The sequence below is a fragment of the Rhincodon typus genome, chromosome 29 (assembly GCF_021869965.1).
Source record: "Rhincodon typus isolate 14 chromosome 29, sRhiTyp1.1, whole genome shotgun sequence".
In the NCBI taxonomy this organism is placed as follows: domain Eukaryota; kingdom Metazoa; phylum Chordata; class Chondrichthyes; order Orectolobiformes; family Rhincodontidae; genus Rhincodon; species Rhincodon typus.
Window position 1 is genome coordinate 23465586 of NC_063360.1, and position 21305 is coordinate 23486890.

The following is a 21305-nucleotide window of genomic DNA, read 5'->3' on the forward strand; positions in this document are numbered from 1 at the left end:
GATGAACACAGCAGGCCAAGCAACATCGGAGGAGCAGGAAAGCTGATTTTCGGGTCTGGGCCCTTCTTCAGAAAAACTGAAGAAGAAGGGTCTCGACCCGAAACGTCAGCTTTCCTGCTCCTCCGATGCTGCTTGGCCTGCTGTGTTCATCCAGCTCTACACCTTGTTACCCAAGTAAAAATGCCATTTGGCCATCATTTTGTGTTTTAAAATTTACTCATTGGACATGGGCAACACTGGCTGAGTGTGCATTTATTGCCCATCCCTCATTGCCTTTGACAAGGTGGTGGTAAGCCATGTCTATGCCACAGTCCTTTGATAAAAGCAATGTTAAACTAATTCCATGCTACATCTCTATAATCTGTACCTTCCTTCGCTTTAAAGTGCAGCAGCAAAATAAGGTCATACAACTCCTGACATAAAGAATTCCTCTTTCCTCATCAGTGGCTTATCACTACTGCTGTCCTAATCAAAGGGAACAATCTTCCCCTACTTAAATTGGCAAAAATCCTTCAACATTTTGAAAACTTTGAATACATTTCTTCCTTGTACGCTCTGCTCTGATGGAAAAAAAGTTTCCCCTTATTTTATTCTTCATATCACTCTGGTGAATCTATGGTTGGTCCTGGTGGCTTTAATTTTCTGGCAGGAGGCTGGTATTGCAAATGAGTTACCAGACTAACTGGTACACTCAAAACATAATTATCATCATTTAATCTATCTGCCAAGATGAGTGTGTGAGGAAGCCCTGCAAATTAAAGGCAGAGAAACCAAAATTTATTTGAAGTTTGGACTGCAAAAACATTTGCAGATGCTGACATTATTTGTATAGAGCAATAGTGGGATTCTTGCATAAGCATTATGTTTACTGCAAGCACAACAAATGCTGAAGAAACTCAGCAGATCTGGCAGAGAAATAGAGTTAATGTTTCGTGTCTGGTGGGAGGCAGACTCCAGTGGGGACTTGAGCCAGTCTGGGGGCTGGAAGCTTGCTGGAACAGATCTATGAAAGTTGCAAACTGGCCTTTTGTTGAAATAAATTTTGGAAGCTGTTCTTGAGGCCTGTCCTCGGCATCATATTACACGCCGAAGACCTTGGAACACTAAATTTAGAATTTAACTGGCAGCTCCTGTGAGCAAATTAGTAAATTGCACAAAATACAACAGAGGCAGTATTTCCCTTGCAAAATTATAATTTGCTTCCATCTTTACACTTGTAGTTGGATGCTATATAGGTTGCCTGATTCTTACACCAGTCTAAGGGGTGGCAAAATAGAGTGAGGGAATAAAGATCCATCATAATGTGCTTCCATGTAACATTCCATTGGTATTGGGCTACAAATGCTATGAAAAAATCCATAGAAGCACAGGCAACAGTAAAATCAGTGACTGTAATCATAAGACAACACAGGTAAATAATTAAAACGTTTTAGATCTCTTCATGAAGCATTGTAGCAACAACACAGGAGGGCAAGAATTCCTGATTTTTTAGGGTTCTGCCAAGACAAATACAAACAAAAATTTACGTTTTCAGTTTCACTTCACCTTCCTGAACCACATGGATAGAGTTCTGTAAACTGTTCTGCTTTTAACCTGGTTAGATATGTAACCCATGTTATATTGAGAATTTCTAAGTGCCCTCCTCCTCCTCACCATATCACCAATAGTAGGACATCTACCAAAATACTTCATAACTGGCTGCAAACAAGTACGTAAGAGTCAGGCAAATGAGAAGAAAGTCTTCACTTCTCGCTGCCCCGAAAACACACTTGCCCTCAAGCACCCGAGCCTAATCAGTAATACACTGGAGCACAAGATATACATATTAAAAAAAAATTTAAGTTGAAAGTGATGCTATTAATAATCCAATTTTGCTAGAGACCATTGACAAAGACACTGAGTAATTAAATTGTCAAATGCAGCCAGGCCAATCTTTCCAGTGTACAGAAGTTTAAAAATTCATTTAAACCAGTGTTAACTTAAGGACACCAACAGTTTTCTGCATTATACCAAAAGATTTCAAGATGATAATTTCTCAGACCAGTATCAAAATTTTAAGAATTTAAAAACATAAAACGTCATAATTATATGTCACGTATACTTCAAAATTAATTGCTACCGAAACGTACTTTTTAAGAAAATTAGGTTCAACGTGCAAAGTAATGCTTTTATTTTACAGTCGGTTTTTAAACTGCAGCTTCAAATAAACGACTCGCTTCAAAATGCGTGAAGAAACAGGAACGCAGAATTCACTTGACAAACACTTCTAATAGCATAGGCTCGGTTTTCAAATAAAACAAAATGTTTCATCTCCAAACACTCTACCTGAAAAATCAGTATAAACGTCACCATACAGATTCTGTGTTTCAATGAAACAAAACCCAAAGCAGCATCTCCAATACTGTACGTAAAAGTGTGAATTTTACCTTATTGAAAAGCCTCCAAGTAGATTCTATTTTATTATACAATCGCATTTTAGGCGAGAGGTCCATTCCAAACAGTGCTAAAAATATTTAGCTACACAATAGTTCTAAAAAGGTACTACCTGTGAAAAGAAACTTCATTGTATATAACAAAAAAAGGAGAGAGAATAATCATGCCATGAGGCTCCTCCTCCCTATTACTGTTGTCTTTATTTGCATATCTGCCCAAAGGTTAGTCATCAGTTTGGCTTGAAACTTCCTTTGAGGAAGAGAGTATTTACAGGAAATGATGCTCATTTGGTAAGCTCAATTACCGTCAGTCATCTGCAAGTTACCGTAAACTGCCCAGTTTAACCACCACAACACTGTAAACAAATTGGACAGGCAACTACAAGTGCTAAGATTTCTAAAATGTCATTTAGAATATTTTTGCACATATATTTGAAAGCATACTATTTTCCCTTGCTATATTTAAGTAAATGAAAACTGCTCGTCATTTTGCCAATATTTAACACTAACTAATCTGGCAACAGTGTTTTCTTGTCCATTCCAAGCATGCTTTGCTTAAAAATGTAAAAATATTCCAGAACTTGAAAACAACATAAATAATGAAAAGCTTGTATTTATATTGCACTTTCCATGTCCACCAGATGTCTCTAAGCACTATACCACTAAGAATTACCAGCTACGGTTGTAGCAGAATTAAAGCAGTCTAGGAAGCATTTTTCCCAAAATGTCAATTCAAATCAACAGTTATAGGGCCATACAGCATGGAAACAGAACGTTCAGTCCAACCAATCCATGCTGACCATAATCCCATGCTAAACTAGTCCCACCTACTTGCATCTGACCCATATCCCTCCCAATCTTTCCTATTCATGTACTTATCCAGATGTCTTTTAAATGTTGTAACTGTACCCACATCCACCACTTCCTCTGGAAGTTCATTCCACACACGAACCACTATTTATAAAAAGTTGCCCTTCATGTCCTTTTTAAATCTCTCTCTTCTCACCTGAAAAATATACCCGCTAGTCTTGAAATCCCCATCCTGCCATTCACCTGATCTATACCCATGATTAATAGAAACCTCTTTAAAGGTCACCCTGCAAACCTCCTATGCTCCAGTGAAAAAAGTTTCAGCTTCTCCCTCTAACTCCAATTTTCTATTCCTGGCAACATCCTGTTAAATCTGTTCTGAACCCTGTGTAGCTTAATAATATCCTTATAATAGGGTGATCAGAACTGGACATTGTACTCCAGAAGAGACCTCACCAACATCCTATACAACCTCAACATGACGCCCCAATTCCTATACTTGTAATTAATTTAAATTAAACAATTTTAAAAGTAGATGGTAACTATCAAAACTGACCTGGATAAATTAATTGTGGAAAGCACAAATTTAAATTTACTTGTGTGATATTTTCTACAGAGTAAAATACCAAAAGATACTGCGGATTGGGTTTGTTGCTTACCGGCACACTGAACCACAATACAGGAAATGATACCATGGGTAATTTAAACTTTTGACAATTACCAAAAGGGAATATCAAATCAACTGCTGGATATACACCCTTTGGTAACTAATTTAATTGATTTCAATGGGAAAGACCATTTCAAAGAACATAACACATACAGATGGTTGCATTAGGTTGTAACATGCCATACTCAATACCGAAACATAAGAAATATTTTGATTGGTGGACTGGCTAGCTGTTGCATTAGTTACAGGCCATGCCCTCACAAGGCAATTTCCACCGAGAGTCCATTCATTATTTCAAGCCTGAATGCACCTCTCAAAATACCGATTGCTCTCATTGAATCTAAACACCACAGACATTGCCACAGGGAAGCTATTAAAGTTTTAGAATGACTGGCAAGGTAAGCTGACCCCAAGTTTGCTAATGCATCCCTACAGCTGGTGCCAATTATAAGGACCAGGAGAGATGTCCTATTTTGCAGTACAAGGCAGAAGCAGTCCATCACACTTACCAAGAAAGTATGGCTGGAGCTGTTGGAAGCTGTGACCAGCAGAAGAATCACTAAGAATTGATTCACTGCCAGAAATGATTCAAGGATTTCAGACAAATTCAGCTCTTCCACTACTATCCTTTTGCACTGCATCAGCTCAGAGCTCTTTCTCACGCTTCACCATTTACAACAAACCCTAGCCCTGCATCATTTCCCTCATGGCACACTATAGGTAGCTTGGATCTGTCTTCATTATAAGTAACCTCCCAGAAATAGCTGTAAATTGGAAAATAGGAAGGAAGAAGGAATTGAGTTGGAGTTATCTTTTGGAGTTTAGAAGAGTGAGGATTGCAAATAAAGATCCCAAAGTCTCTTTATGTGGTACATGTGGAAAAGATGTTTATTCTTGTGGGAGAATCTAAAACTAGAGGTCACGGTTTCAAAATAAGTGGTCATCCATTTAGGATGAGACATTAATTTTTTCCTCTGAAAACAGAGTATCTTTGGAACTTTCGTCCAGAAAAGGTGGAAGAATCAGAGTCCTTGAATGCTTTTAGGCACAGAAGAATAGTTTCTTGATAAGTAAGGTAAAAGGTTATCTCAGAGGTGGGTGGAAATGTGGAGTAATCAAATCAGCCAGGTGCTTGTTGAATAGCAGAGCAAGCCTCAGGCCGAGTGGTCTACTCCTGCTCCTAATTCCTAGAATGATACCCATCGACATTACTATTTATACAGTCATCTCTTTGTCATCAACTTCTAATTATAATTACTTAATCTAAACATCCTCTCACCATCCCTGCTAATTTCACACACAAGCCACGTTACTTTATTACTTTTGATACTGAATTTTCCACTCTCATAACATCTTCCTTCTATTCCCTCTCAACTTATGCGCTACATCTAAAAGCATCGGAGACTAGCCTCGCTCTTTTGCGGAAGAGTGTGCACAATAATAGGGAGAGGAACACACTGAAGAATCACAGCACCTTGTGGGATGTTATTACCCATAATAGAAAACGGTGGCCCCATTGCCAAGAAGTGATTCACTAAGACTGGAAGTGTGGAAATACTAGAGTTTAAAAGCATAATGACAACTTACTGGGTAGCAGACAGGAACTGGCATAAAACAATTCCTGTGATCATATCATAGACAAGTTGCTCATTTATTAAAACCCTAAAACTCCTAGCTCATCTGAAGTTTTCCTAATATCTTTAAAGGCAAGGATCTTTCATTCTGACTACATTGTTATGGCATCCCAACTATTCCAAAGCACTCTTGACTGGCCTCTCATTTTTTAATGCTTTGAAGTTGAGTAATTGAACATTCTGCTGCCCTTATCCTAACCCACACTACGTTCAGTTCATCTATCATCCCTTACTTATGCTATCTACCAATTAAACAAAATTTTGATTCTAAAATTCTCATTCTTGTGTACAAGCCATATATAACCTTGCCCTTCCGTCTCTGTAACTTCTGTCAGGCCTCAGACATCTTGATTCCTCCAATTCTCACCTCTTCAGCATTTCCAATTTTAATCATTCCATCGTTGGAGCACTAACCTTCATTCATCAAGGCCCCAAGCTCTGAAATTCCATCCTGAAATCTCTGTCATTCTTTCCTCCTTTACAGTATTCCTCAAAACCTATCTCTGCTCAAACTTTTAGATATCTTCCCCAATATCTGTTTATGCATCTCTGTATTATGTTCATTTGATAATGATCCTTCAGCATTTAGAGATAGTGTGCTAAATTAAAGGGACTTTACAATTATAGGTGGCTCTTTTTGTTCACATCTGCCACAAGCATCATCAGTTAATCCGGGAAAATAGTGCATTTCCTCCAGTGTGAACTGCCTGATGCACTCATGAGTGCCTAAATGGGGTATCCATGACATTCCCTGCAGCAGTCTGGGAAGATCTAAAGATATTAAAATTGAAGGTGATGGTTACTTCTACCACCTGTAGCGTGACACAGCACCCCAGCACAGCAAACAAATGGGCTTTGCGAGAAGGCTGCTAGTTCAGACACACTCCTGGAGAGAGAGAGCTTGCTGAGCCAACATATTGGTCCAGAAATATGAGTTTTCTATGAGGTGGGTATGGTCTCATGCATGCATACCCGCCTTTTTACTTGCTGGTTAGGTGATGAGTATGGAGCTATATATTTGCTGTATAACACTGCTTCAGGACACTAAAATACACAAGTTATCGCATAGCCATGTATTTCTAATACTTCATATTTTAAAAATGTTTTTAACTTTGGTAATCTGTGATGTTCTCTTGTGCACTGGAATTGTGTCCTGGACTTGTGCAGAGTTATGAATCAGCAAGAGCCAAGAATAGCTACTATAGATGCAACACAATAAAACAAATCAGTAAAGGCCAACTGCAAAAATGAAACAGCTACTTGAAAAATAAAGTTAGCACAGAAATTATGGAAACAGCATTGTTATGTAGCAAAAATTTCTACCCTACACTTGTTTCTTTAAACATATTTATTGTGAAACAATTTTTTGCACTAATATTCAGAAGGATATGGACATACTAAATTTAGTGCAGATCTGATCAACTTGAACAATGAAAAAAATAAATGATTACGAATCATTGCTATAAAAGATAACTTGAGAATGACTAATTTATCTGCTGGTTAAACCACTATGAGGTTCAGCCAATTGTTGACAGTAGAAAACCAGAGTACATTCTGTGTTCTTGCTTCCTTCAGAAGTTGGCAAAAGTAATGAGGAATATTAACTCATCAGCTTGTTATAGACCAGAAAACCAGTTAGAACTGGATTCGGTTTTTACATACTTTGCTTGTTTGTTTGTTTTCAGAATTATGCATTACAAATATACATTACAGAATCAAAAAACCACAGCTTAAATTGGTGTTGATTTGTACGGGCTCAAGTGCAACCCTAGTTCAAGCCCATCACCTGCATACAGTTAAACACAATTAATAAACATTTAACAAAGTGAAGAGGGTGACAGTAGGCAGGTAATTTGATGTTGTTTAGTTTTTGTTGAAAAAATTCATGGGTTTCAAAGGCAATGTTAATATCCACATCTAGTATACATCACCACGTTGTCCATATGAACATACTAAATAGGAAAAGTAGACCATCTGGCCCCTCAAGCCTGCTGTATCTTCAATAACATCATGGCTGATCTGTTTATGTTTTGAATTCCACATTCCTTTCTATACCTGACAAGTTTAGACTGCCTCTACCTTAAAAATATTCGATGATCCTGCCTCCACCATCTTCTGGAGTCAGAATATCAACATGTCTCAACTCTCACAGAAAACAATTTTCCTCATCTTGATCATAAAAAGGGCAACCCCTAATTTTAAAACCCGTCCCCTAGACTTAGACTAACTCAAAAGGGTGCTTTCCACATCCACCTTGTCAAGAATATCCAGAATCTTATACACATCAGGTCAACTCTCACTCTTCTGAACTCCACTGGAAAGAAGTTCAATTTATCTTGATAAGACAACTCACTCATTCCAGATATCAATTTAGTAAACCTTCTCTGAACCACCTATGTATTTACATCCTTCCTTGAATAAGGAGATTAAAAATGCACAAAGTATTTGAGATGTGGTACCACAATGTCTTGCATAACTGGACAATAACATCCTTATGTTCAATTCATAAAGACTACCATCCCATTGGTCTTCTTGATTATGTGCTGTACCTGTATACTAAATTTTTGTTACTCATCCACTAGAATGCACAAGTACCTGTATATCGGAATTCTGTAGTCATCACTATTTATGTAATACTATACTTTTTCATTTTTCCAACTAAAATGAACAACTTCATATTTTCCCACATTATACTTCATCTGTCAGATTTCTGACCCACCCACTTAACTGGTCTACATCCATCTGCAATCATGTTATGTCATGCGGAACTGGTATCAAACATCAGTTAGACCATGAAGGGTCAGCCTTTTTCTTGAATGACTTCAGTTAATCGATTGCGCCTTTGTAACAAACCATCCAACAAATGTGAATTCAGCTTCACAACTTGTCATGGCAAGATTTAAATGCATGATATCCAAGTTCCTTGCCCACTAGCATAACTGTTACACCACCATACGGAACATTTTCAATTTGAGAGTAGCAACAAACTTAAAATATAGTAAATTTATTCTGTGACTGCAATGTTTTCTAATTCGGCAGCATACCTGAAAATAAACCGTGTAAATATTCAAATTGTAGCTCAATATATTTAAGCAACACACGAGGATTTAAATACAACAGCAAAATATTGTGGCATACTTGAATGATTCAACGTTAAAGTGCAACTTTTGGCAAGCGACCACCATTGTATGTTTCTTTGAAAAAATAGACATATTGAAAAAGGATACAGACCTGTATATGTTCTCCATTTCTAAGCTGGAATATTGATTCCAAGCTTGTCTCTTCATAGTTTTGACCATTGATGGGTAAACTATCTGAAAATGGTTGATTTGGGGTACGAAAAATCTGCCTGCAAAGATAAAAAAACATTTAAAGAAAAAGCAATAAATATCTTCCCTAGGCATTTATTTTAGATTGAAAATAACTACTGTATATTACAACAAATGAACTCTGTGTCACAACACATGAAACTATGGCAAAACAGATATTTCCATGACCTGTTTAATCGCATTAAGTTTTAGATTTTGACAGACATTGAAAAATAGGGTATGTTGTTTCAACTGAGACCAGCTGCAGTTATTTTAAACTATTTCCTAAGAACAATTATTTTGTTTTAACAAATAATGGCACTCTCATTGTTATTAGGACAAAGACACTAATATATGCTGCAGGGCACGGGGCATGGCTGGAATACTTAATGAGGTCTTTGTATTGGTGTTTATTAAAGAAGAGGAATCTGACAAGATATTGGCAGAAGCAGAGATACTGGAGCAATAGAGATAGCAGGAACTGCAGATGCTGGAGTCGGTCAACATAGCGTGGGGCTGGATGACCCACTTCCTACTGTGTCTGTGTGTGTGTTATGGGCAACTATGGGTCTGACCTATGCCTGCCTCTTCGTAGGATACGTGGAACAGTCTCTCTACCGTTGTTACACCTGCACCATCCTTCACCTTTTCCACCGTGACATTGATAACTATCGGCTCTGCCTCGTGCTTCCATGACGAGCTTGAACAGTTCATCAACTTTACTAACACCATTCACCCCAACCTCAAATTCACCTGGACCATCTCCGATACCTCCCTCCCCATCTCCGGTAACCAACTCAACTCTGATGTCTATTTCAAACCCGCCAACTCCCATAGCTACCTGGGCTACACCGCCTCTCACCCTATCTCCTGCAAGAATGTGATCCCTTACTTCCAATTCGTCCAACTCTGCCACATCTGCTTCCAAGATGGAGCATTCCACTCCCAGACATCCCAGATATCCTCCTATTTCAAGGGCCGCAACTTCCCGCCTCCGGTGATCAAAAATGCCCTCAACTGCATCTCTTGTATTTCCCGCACTTCTGCCCTCACATCCCCTCCCCCCAACAAAAATAAAGACAGAGTCTCCCTGGCCCTCACATACTAGCCCATCAACCTCCCCCATCCAGCATATCATCCTCCGGCACAATCCGACCCCACCACCAAAGAGATATTTCCCTCCCCACACCTATCTGCCTTTCATAGGGTCTGCTCACTCCGCAATTTCCTCGTCTGCTTCACACTCCCCACTAACCGCACCACACCTTTCTCTGCAGCTGCAGGAGGTGCTACACCTGCCCCTACATGTCCGCTTTCACCTCAAGGCCCAAAACAAACTTTCCATATCCGATACGGGTTCACTTGTACATCCTCCAACCTGGTCTACTGTATCCGTTGCTCCCGATGTGGCCTCCTCTACATCGGTGAGACCAAGCGCAGACTCGGTGCCCGATTTGTGGAGCATCTGCTCTCTGTACACAATAATCAATACCACCTTCCGGTCACTAACCAATTCAACTTCCCCTCTCATTCCCTTGATGCCACGTCCATCCTGGGCCTTGTCTAGTGCCACACTGATGCCACACGCAAACTGGAGGAGCAACATCTCATATGGCTTGAACATTAGAATTCACCAGTTTTAAAATCTCCCCACTCCCAGTTTCATCCCACGTCCAAACATCCCTCTCATCCCCTCCTCCTTAACCGGACACAACCTATCCACCTTCTTTGCCTCCTATCTGCCCCACCCTTCCCACTGACCAATCCGTACTATCCTCTACCGGCACCCATCTAATACCATCCCACCTCTCCTCCCTCTCGCCTCCTTGACCTGACACAACCTGTCCATCTTCCTCCCCACGTATCTGCCCCACCTTTTCCACTGATGTATCCCCACTACTCCCTACCTGTATCCACCTATCACCATCCCACCCACCTGTCCCCAGCCCCATCCTTCCTCCCTTGATTTATTTACCAGCTGCCTTCCCCCTCCACAGTTCTGAAGAAGGGTTCTGACTGGAAGTGTCGACTTTGCGACTCGTCGACTTTGGGGTGGCACGGTGGCTCAGTGGTTAGCGTTGCTGCCTGACAGCACCAGGGACCCAGGATCAATTCCACCCTTGGGCAACTGTCTGTATCGAGTTTGCACATTCTCCCCGTGTCTGTATGGGTTTCCTCCAGGTGCTCTGGTTTCCTCCCATAGTCCACAGATGTGCGGGCTAGGTGGACTGGCCATGCTAAATTGCCCATACTGTTCAGGGATGTGTAGATTAGGTGGGTTATAGGGAGATGGGTCTGGGTGGGATGCTATGAGGGTCAGTGTGGACTTGTTGGGCCGAAGGGCCTGTTTCCACACTGTAGGGATTCTATGACTTTTGCTGTTCCTCTAATGCTGCCTGACCTGCTGTGCTCCTCCAGCTCCACTGTGTTGACTATTGAAACAATGGATTGTTTGAAAACCGAAAAAGGTGGTGATATTGGCAAGACTGGTTATGTTTAGAGTAGATAAATCACAGGATCCCGAAAGCTTACATCCCAGATTGCTAATGGAATCCAGGGGTGGAGAAGCGCTTGCCTTACATCCTTCAATCTTCCCTAGACATGGTTGACATGGATGAGTTGGACCAAACTGCTGTAAAACTCTGAGGGAAGTGCTAGGGAATTGAAGAACGCCAGATGTGGCATCCTTATTCAAGGAAAAGCTATAGCAATACAACTGATTAGTTTGACATCTGTGATAGGTAATATTTTGGGATCTACAATCAGCAAAAAGAACATCAATAGGCACTTGGAGACTTTTGAGTTAATTGAGGTGGGCCAGATGGAGTTTTACAAGGAATTGATGTCCATGAGAGTGGTAGAAGAGGGGAAAAAAGTCAATGATTTGAAAGTGAAGTTGAATGGACGCTTGAAAGAAATAAACTTGCAGAACGACATGGATCGATCTAGGAAGTGAAACTGATTGGAAGGTTTTGCAAGGAGCCAATATGCACTTGGTGAGCTTACTGGTTGTTTTCTGTGCTGTAAAGGACTTTATGACTCTATGACTCTATTCCTGTTTAACAAAAGATAAAAATAGGAAAGAGTTTCAAATTCATAACACTGGCCCTAAAATTGCAACATGGCTTCAAGATGGCAACCTTACTGTGAAAGGTCACAAAGTTTGGCATCATTCATGGAAATGCCAGGTTGGTAGAGGAGGTGGTACGCCTGAATCTATGAGGCATGTAAGGACAAAGCTAATTCATCATGAATGGGTATCTATGAATGATAAACAGGTTTAACAAAGGCTTCTCTCACCACACATCAGAGATTCAGTACCCATGGCATCTGACGTTTTTCCCCACAGGTTTAGGCTTGCTTCTAAAGAAACAGTTAGAATAGTAGCACCAGCAACCTTCAGTTCTTTTGTGCATTTCATGCAGAAAGGGCACTGCATGAAGTGTGGGGCTTGGCACCTTGTTTCCCAAAGGCAAAATGATTAAAAAGGGTAACAAAAAGCTTAGTCAAAATGTAGTTTTAAGGAGGGTCTTAAAGAGAGAAAGAAGAAAAAGAACTGCATTTACACAGCACCTTTCACAACCAGTGGACATCCTAGACAATCAGGTTTTTTTTAAAAGTGCAGACACTGTTACAATGTAGGAAATGAAGCAGACAATGAATGCACAGCTCCATGCCACAAACAATAAGGCAAAATGGCAGAGTTATTTATGGAGGCAATTCTGGAGTGTTGAGTGCATAGCTATCAACAGTACACCAAATGAAGCGTGGGAGAAATATAAGGATTGCATGGAAAATTTGATGGCGGGCACATCGGAGATGACAAGACATTACAGACACAGAGTGGGTAAGTCCACAGAAGAACTAAACGCCAGAATGAAAGTTTTTAACTTGAAACCCAAGAAACCGTCAGCCAGTTTCAATCAGGGAGGAAAGGTATAACAGCAAAGTGAATTTGCCGTAATCCTACCAGGTTGCTCTCTCATTAGACAGACATGGGCGGCACAGTGGCTCGGTGGTTAGCGTGGTGTGGTGCGGGATGCCCTTCAGAGGGTTGGTATAGACTTGATGGGCCAAGTAGCCTGCTTACACACAAAGACTCTATGACTGGAGGTGGTTTAACCTAAGGGTTATCATGTATTGAGAGAGGGGAGAGGTCAAAAATGAGATAACTGAGCTAACCAACTCACACCTAGAGCTGGACAGCCAGTTTCTAATGCAGAGTGCTGCCAACAGCATGGATTCAATACCCGCACCAGATGAGGACCTTCCTTTTCAATCACTTCCCTCACTTGGTGACCCTTGGGCTAAACCATCACCATTCAACTCTCTCTAATGAGACACCTGCGTATGGTTTGGTAAGACTATAGAACTTTGATAGTCACAAGGACATTGTGTCAACAGCATTTTAGATAAACTAGAATTTTTGTATAAAGGAAAACCATTAAACCTGACATTGAAGGTGTAAATCAAATTGCAGCAATGGATGAAGGGAGGAAGGTTTGGGGATAGACAGACCAGCAGACATGGAGGTAGACAGCCTGAAATAAAGGATAAAGCTTTGGAAACTTGGTTTTGGATTGAACAGGGCACTGACAATATGACTGTCCAGTTCAACCTCAGATAGTGACCGAGGAAGAGGAGGACGAGGAAGTAGAAGAAAAGGAATGGAGTTTGTTGTGCTGGCCAAAGATAATATTCTGAACTTCACCATGATTACTTGGAGCGTTAGCCAAATTTGTCATTACAAAAGCACTGGAAGTATGGAAGGAGGTGAATCTCCAAAATAACAGCCTGAGGCAAGCCAGTTTAAAGGCCTTTTCAGGTTTCAATTTTCTCAGTTCAATATAGTCCATTTGGTTAAACTTTATCACAGGTACAAATCATGAGCACAAAACGTCCTCCAACAATAGTAAACAAATACCTTACAGATATATCAACTTGGTTAGACACAGCTCTGCAACAGGCAGAACTTCAACACAGGCATTCTGGTCCAAAGGTTAGGACACTACCACTCCGCCAACAGACCATTTAAATTATATGTTTTTAATTAACCTGTTCAGGCAAGTTATGACACACCCCTGGAGCAGGAGGGACTTGAACACAGGCTGCGAAGCACAGACATTAATCCCTGTGACACAAAAGCCTTTGGCTTTTTAAACTCAACTCCACCCAGCACATGGGTTGAACCACGACCCTGATATTAAGAGACTCATGCTCTACTGACTCAGCTAGCTAGGCACAACTTCACTCATGTGAAAGTCAACATTATATGCCAGTTGATTTCATGTTTATTGAGCTAAAAACATCTAAAAGTCTATCTTAACCCTTTAAAGATCAAAGCCCAACTGTTTCAGAGCCAAAATACAATCCTGGAGATATAAATAATTCAATTTCATCATAAATATATAAATACAGCTCAAATCTGCTCCTATGATGCTGCTTGGCCTGCTGTGTTCATCCAGCCTTGCACCTTGTTGTCTCAAAATGAGTGCTGGTAGTTTTCTGCTTAAAACATTTAAGTTTTGTTTTATTTATTTGTATTATTAAAGTGATCAGATAATGAATGATAACAAATATGAATTCTTTAGTTTTGTTTTAAAACTCTATTCCATTGAGTGCATTAGATTTCAAAGCAAGAACGCCGGTCAGTCTCTTGAAAATGTTACGCATGTAAAAGTTGACCCCATGACTTTGGTCTAAAAGATCAGTCTTAAAAATTTGACTTTTGCACAAGTTTATACAATATTTTATACAAACCTCAACTTCGTAAGTTGAAGCATACCCATAAAGGTGCTGGTGAAACCGCATCTGGAGTCCTGTTTACAGTTTGTCTCCTTATTTGAGAAAGGATACAACTGCATTAAAGGCAGTGCAAAGAGAGATCACTTGATTGACTGTGTTCACTGGCATTTTGAAAAATGAGGGGCGATCATATTTAAACACAAGATCCTCAGTGTACTTGGGAGAGTGGATGCTGAAATAACGTTTCCTCATGTGACACAGAATTTAACTAGGGCCACAGACTGAAAATAGAGTATATGTCATCAATGCGAAACAGTTACCTTGATCCATCTGTGAATGTTCAGCTGTGCTGTTGCATGCATGCACAAGCATAGTTGCAGTCAATTGACAGGAATTGGGAGAAACATGACTGTCAGAATTCACCTGATTCATATTCTCCCCACTCCCAAATGACCTACAGCATTCCTTATATTAATACACTAATTCTCAGCTATCCTTGGTAAAGTTTGAAGACAAAAACATATTGTTTCCTGTTTGAATTTGTTTATGATCTTTTAGCAATATGTAACTGGGGATATAACAAATCACTGACCATCGTTCATTCTCAAAAATGTTTTTAAATGTTGATTTTGTGAATTTGCCTTTCCACACCTCACTACTGACAGTGAGAGATGCTGCTGAATGAACTTGTACCTTAAAATGAGAGTGTACGTCAATTAAATTACTACTTATAGACTGCAACCTAGTGGTGGTGTTGCCCAGAAATGCAGCCCTTAAAAATAAGGGGGTATCCTATTTAGAGTAGATGAGATTTTTTTTCCTCCGATGGCCATTAGTTTATGGAATTCCCCTTCCCAGATAACAGTGGAGGAAAGATCATTGGATATTTTTTAAGGCTGAGCTACTTTGAATTTTGACTGACAAGGAAGTCAACATAGATTGGGGGGGTGGGGGGGCGGGGTGTGTGCGTGCAGGAAAGAGATGAAAATAGAGACCACGATCAGATCAGCCATGATTTTATCAAACAACAGAGCAGGCTCAAGGGGCCACACAGCCGACTCCTGCTCTTAATATGTATGCTCATTTGTGCAGCATAAACTATTGCACTGACACCAACAAGATACAATGACAAAGCTTCTGTTCTTTTGATCTGCGTATTTAAGTTGAAATTATATTCAGCATTTAAACTTAGAACATGCTTCAGGTTACAAAAGGCCATTTGAGTAATAACATACGAATATGAATTAATTTAAGTATAGAAAATGCAATCAATAACTGGTGTTCGAAGTACGTAAATCATTGCCATTGCCGTTTTTGCTGTCTCACTTACACAAGATGTCAGTACTTCATTTTCATCTCTCTACCGGAAAAAATCATTTGAAAATGCCAAAAGTCTGGTCACTTTGTACTGTTAAAGAACATCATGACAGTGCAAAAAATCAATTATCGCTAAGTATGCTTCTCAGAAATGGATGTGTAATTACTGTATTCGTGTTTCTCTGTAAAATTACTGAGCTTTAAGGGAAGAAAAAAGAATCCAGCCAAAATGACAACTGCTGGGAATACAACTGACATTCACCTATCCTCCTACAGCAAAAAAAGACTCAAGAAATGTACTGCAAAAATTGTTTAGTGAACACAGCTTTAATTTTATTTACATAGAACTACCAAGTCAAAACAGTAGGGTAAAACTACATTTATCATTATTCCATGAAAAATGAAAAGACGACTGTCAATGTACGACCTTGCATTCAAATTGGAAATGGGGGAATTATGACATCATCTTTACTTCAGTCATATCCTACATATCCACCCCGATAGGCTGTCTGATCATTTGTCACCATCGTTCATCGTCAATAGGAAGTATGTATAACTGAAATGATAATGCAAAGTGACGAGTTTCACTCCCTCTAACTGCAAATCAGATAAAGAGCCAGATAGAAATGATGTGAACCAACAAAATCAAAGAGCTTAATGTACACCCTGTGAACACCCACCTTAAGTCATCATAGTTAAAAGTCAACTTCTTCATTGGAACAGATGGACAAGCAAATAGTAAATCAATCCCTTCTTGTAACCTGTACATAAACTGTGGTTATGAATAACCTCAGAACTGCTCTACTGATAGTGTTACTGTGCCGGCACAGTGGGAACATCTGAGGAATTTCCCAGCCTTTTGGACTGGAAACAAACTACTCACTCTCTTCTTAGTCCAAAAAGATGTAGGACACAGGGGACTAAGTGCACTAACTAAAAAGGGCAGAAAAAAAACTCAAATTAAAAGAACCGATAAACCATAACCATATTCAAAGAGTTTGTATCGCAGTCAGCTTGGGAATTCACAATTTAGCAAATTATTGCTTAGTCAGATGCATATGTGACTCTCACTGTGTGGACTTGCATTTCCAGTGCCCAAGCAAAAATATAATCAAGGCATAGTAAGGATAAGTGATTGCTACTGGTATTACAAATATGTAGTTTGGGTTCTGGAGAAACTGGATGGTGTCTAACTTACAGATAAGGGATTCTCTGCAGGTAAAGAATCTTAAACAGGTACAAGAATTAAATTAACAGCTAATTATTGTTATTTTTAGTTTATTTTCTGCCCTATAGGCAAATATTTGGCCCTTTTCTTCTGAACAGGCCCTACTTTATCAAGATCGTGAAAAACTGCAAGAAATGAATGGCTTTCTTTCTCATTCTGAGCTAGAGCATAAGAATTGACTTTTTTAAAATAATGTGCGGCAGATGCATCTTGAAACATAAACTCTTGAACTTGTACAGTTTAATTTATTTACATGTATTTAGTATCCATTTTATTCTATTCTTAAGTTATTACACAAAATATTGCAGTACTAAGAGAGATGTGATGACTATGAAAAAGACTGACTAACTGGTGATATTATTAGGAAAGGATCACTAAACAAACATCAGAATCATAAAAAAACTACATCACAAGAGGCAGCCATTTGGTTCATCACACCAGTGCTGGTTTTCAAAGACAGCTATTTGTTTTGTTCCAATTCCCTGCCTTCTTACAAAGGTTATTTATTATCCTTAAAGCTATTATGGTTTCTGCTGTCTGTTGCTACCATGGTTTCTGATAGGGCATTCCAATTCCAAATCAAAGTCACATACATTTCTCCCAACTGCTCATGTCAAGGCTGATGCCTTTATACCAACTCCAATAGATTAATAAAGAAAGATTCTTAAGCAACTTCTGCACATCAGTAATTTTTTCTTCATATACCATTCAGCCTTTTCAGTGGCAACAAATCAAGATATTCCCCACCAAAGTTGTCAGACTGCTCCATCAGCTATCAACTTTTAATAATTAGGCCTAAAACCAACACAACTTCATGGCTCTGAAATAATTAATATTACAAATCTCGAATGTGATAGTAGTTCTCTTGCAAAGCACAAGTCTTTGTTAGGATATCCAGCAGTCAGTTTTTGGTTTCAAATAGGCGCTTACTAGGATAACTTCTTTCTATTCATATCTTTAAAACTCCACAGGGGATTGGGAAAAGTCTCCAGCATCATTCCACTGTCTGACATTACAACAGTGACTCCACTTCAACAAACGGTAAGCCATTTAGAAATCCTGAGCACTTGAAAGATACAATAAATATAATCCTTGCTTTTATCACAGTCTATGTTAGAAAGCTAACAGAAAAACTAAAACGACAACAAGAGATCTATACATTGTGCCACTGTATTTGTCTCAAGGGGGAAAAAAACTTCAGAAAACTTTCTCCAAGCTACAGTAGAAGCGTTCTAAGTTCCCATGCGACTGCTTTGATTGACTTAACTGCCCTATCCCTTCAATAACAAAAATCTGTTACTACCACCAGTGGGGAGATAGCGACCGCATATTGCATAACCAACTGCATGCTGCTCACCAGTGGTTTATCACTGTTTTGAAAATAAAATCTCAGCTGAGATCATTCTTGCAATACTCCTACATTCCAAGAAATCACTATCACAGTCCTGCAGTCAACTTGCAAGCTGTAACATGTGATGTTGACAAATGTTGTTTTCCAAAAGGGAATTTAAAAGCGTTTTTAAAAAGCAACATAAATTGATTTTAGAGATAATACTACATAACATTCTAATTTAAAATGCTTCTTTTTCTTCTTAGAATCCCCTCAATTTTAGCAGGTTCCATGCTTTCACTTGTGTGTATTGTGAACAATTCTGCTGCAATATGCTGACTTCTGGCACATACCTCAAATCCCATTCGAAGTAGACTAGCACAAAGGCACTGAAAACAGATTCTGATCAACCAACAAGTCTTGGCAATTCTTAGACAGCTAAGAGGTCAAGCATCTCATACTTATTTGGCAGTTAACCATACAACAATAAAAAATCTTGCATTTATATAGCACTTTATCATATTCTCAGGATGACCCATATCATTTCACATTCATGCACCATGTGGATCAATGTGGCAGGCATAAACAACAAATGAGATCATTCAACAATTATGAGATGCAAGGGGAAGGGAGGTGGTTTAACCATTCTCAGTGGAAGTGGCATGAATTAGAATAAATTACCGACTATTAGTTAGCACAATGACAACAAGGAAAACAGTAAGATAATCTCAAAAGTTCAAAGGTACTCAAAACAAAGATCCTTAAATCACACATACCAAACTGCACCAGTTGTATACCTGTTAGTATCTGGCATAGATGAAAAATCAAAATTTTCACAAAGAGGCAGGGATTAAAATTTGTAGAAATCATTGAAATATCCAAGGCTAGCTCTTCCATAGAGTCATAGTGTCATTGAAAGAGACACTTAGGTCCAACTCGCCCATGCCAACCAGACATCCTAATGTGACCTAGTCCTATTTGCCAGCCTTAGGTCTATAACCCTCTAAATGTCCCTAATTATGTATCCATCCAGATGCCTTTTAAATGTTCTAATTTTACCCATCACCACCACTTCCATTGGCAATTTGTTCCACACACATAGCATCATCTGTGTTAAAAAGTTACCCCTCAGGTCCTTTTTGAATCTTTCCCATCTTGTTTTAGACTCCCCTGCTCTAGGAAAAAAGATCTTGGCTATTCACCCTATTCATGCCCATGATTTTTTAAACGTCTAGAAGGTCACCCCTCAGCCTTCGATACTCCAGGGGATAAAAGCCCAAGCTTATTCAGCCTGTCCCTGTAACTGAAACCCTCCAGTCCCAGCAACGACCTTGAAAATTGTAAATCTTTTCTGCACCCTCTCAAGTTTAATGACATCCTTCCCCCAGAATTGTACGCAGTATGCTAAAAGTAGCCTCACCAGTGTCCTGTACAGCCACAACATGACATCCCAACTCCGAAACTCAACATTCTAACCAATGCAGGCCAGCATGCACCACCCTATCGACCTGTGACTCCACTTTCAAGGAACAATGCACCTGCACCCCAGATCTCTTTGTTTGGCAACACTCCCCAGGGCCCACTCATTAACCATACAAGTCCTGCGCTAGTTTGTCTTGCATTTGTCTAAATTAAACTCCGCCATCCACTCCTCGGTCCATTGGGCTAACTGATCAAGGTCCCATTGTACCCCGAGATAAACCTCTTCACTATCCACTACGCTACCTATTTGGTGCCATCTGCAAATTTACCATACCTGTAAATCATAGATAAAATAGTACTTTCCTGTGTGCACTTGAAAAGTCAGAGTATGGCTTTGAAAAGCTCAGTCAGCTGGATTAAAGCAGCCAGCTGGTGGAGCAGCAGTTACAAGTTGAAGTTATTTGGCTCACCAGGTTTGCTGTCAGGTGACTGCGTAGCTTGGCTTTTGTGGGACTCTTCCCCCCCAGCTGAAGGATTCGGCACAGATATCAAAAGAAGGAACAGGCTGTTCCAAAGTCGATCAAGAAAACTTGGGAACTCTCCTCACGGAGATTGTGCAAAGAAGAGAAAAAGTACTGTCTTCAGTGGGCAACACTATATTAAAGAAAAACTGAAAGAACTGTAAATCAGGAGCAAAAACAAGTTGCTGGAAAAGCTCAGCAGGTCTGGCAGCATCTGTGAAGAAAAAAAAATCAAGAGTTAACGTTTCAGGTCCGGTGACCCTTCCTCAGACCTGCTGATCTTTTCCAGCAACTTCTGTTTTTGTTCCTATATTAAAGAAATCTGTTCTTCCATAAGGAGGGAGGGGATACAAGCAATGATCTCAAATTCTCACACACAAGAATTGCACACCAGTGCCACAAGGAGATCAATGACCTGAGCAACATAGGCAAGGTAATACACCAGCTACTGTCTGCACCATTACTAATGTACCCTCCCAAAAACAAGAGCTGTACCATCAAGTTTTTGAAACAAATGCTGCTCAAGTCAGAGGTATTTGGGGCATGAACAGGATCTCTTTTTATGTGTCGATACTTCAACAACAATTAGAAGCACACAAAACCTAATGTCTTTTTCCCTGACTGGCACTGGTAATATTAACTTGGATGCGTCCTTCTGATGCTAGCCTACACCTAATTTACAATCTTTAATGATGGATGTTAGCGGGGTAGAAAAGTTGACACTGAGCACAAGGAACTTCAAAAGGTATTTGACAAAGTACCACATAACAGGCCAAAGGCAACCCTGATGAGCAATTCACCTTGATTGGCAATTCTAACCACATATCCATTTTATTATTTCAAAAGATGCTACACAAATATAAATTGTTGCTGCAAAAGATTGAAACACGA

General features: G+C 39.6%; 1 protein-coding gene across 2 annotated transcripts in view; it reads right to left on the reverse strand.

The window, feature by feature from the left end:
- The window catches only part of LOC109931452 (protein strawberry notch homolog 2), a 219597-nt gene that overhangs the window by 146783 nt on the left and 51509 nt on the right, over positions 1-21305 (reverse strand). For both annotated transcript variants that reach the window (XM_048614120.1, XM_048614121.1), the window contains exon 4: positions 8775-8892. In XM_048614120.1, the coding sequence (XP_048470077.1) occupies positions 8775-8892 (118 nt within the window). The remainder of the gene's footprint in view (positions 1-8774; positions 8893-21305) is intronic.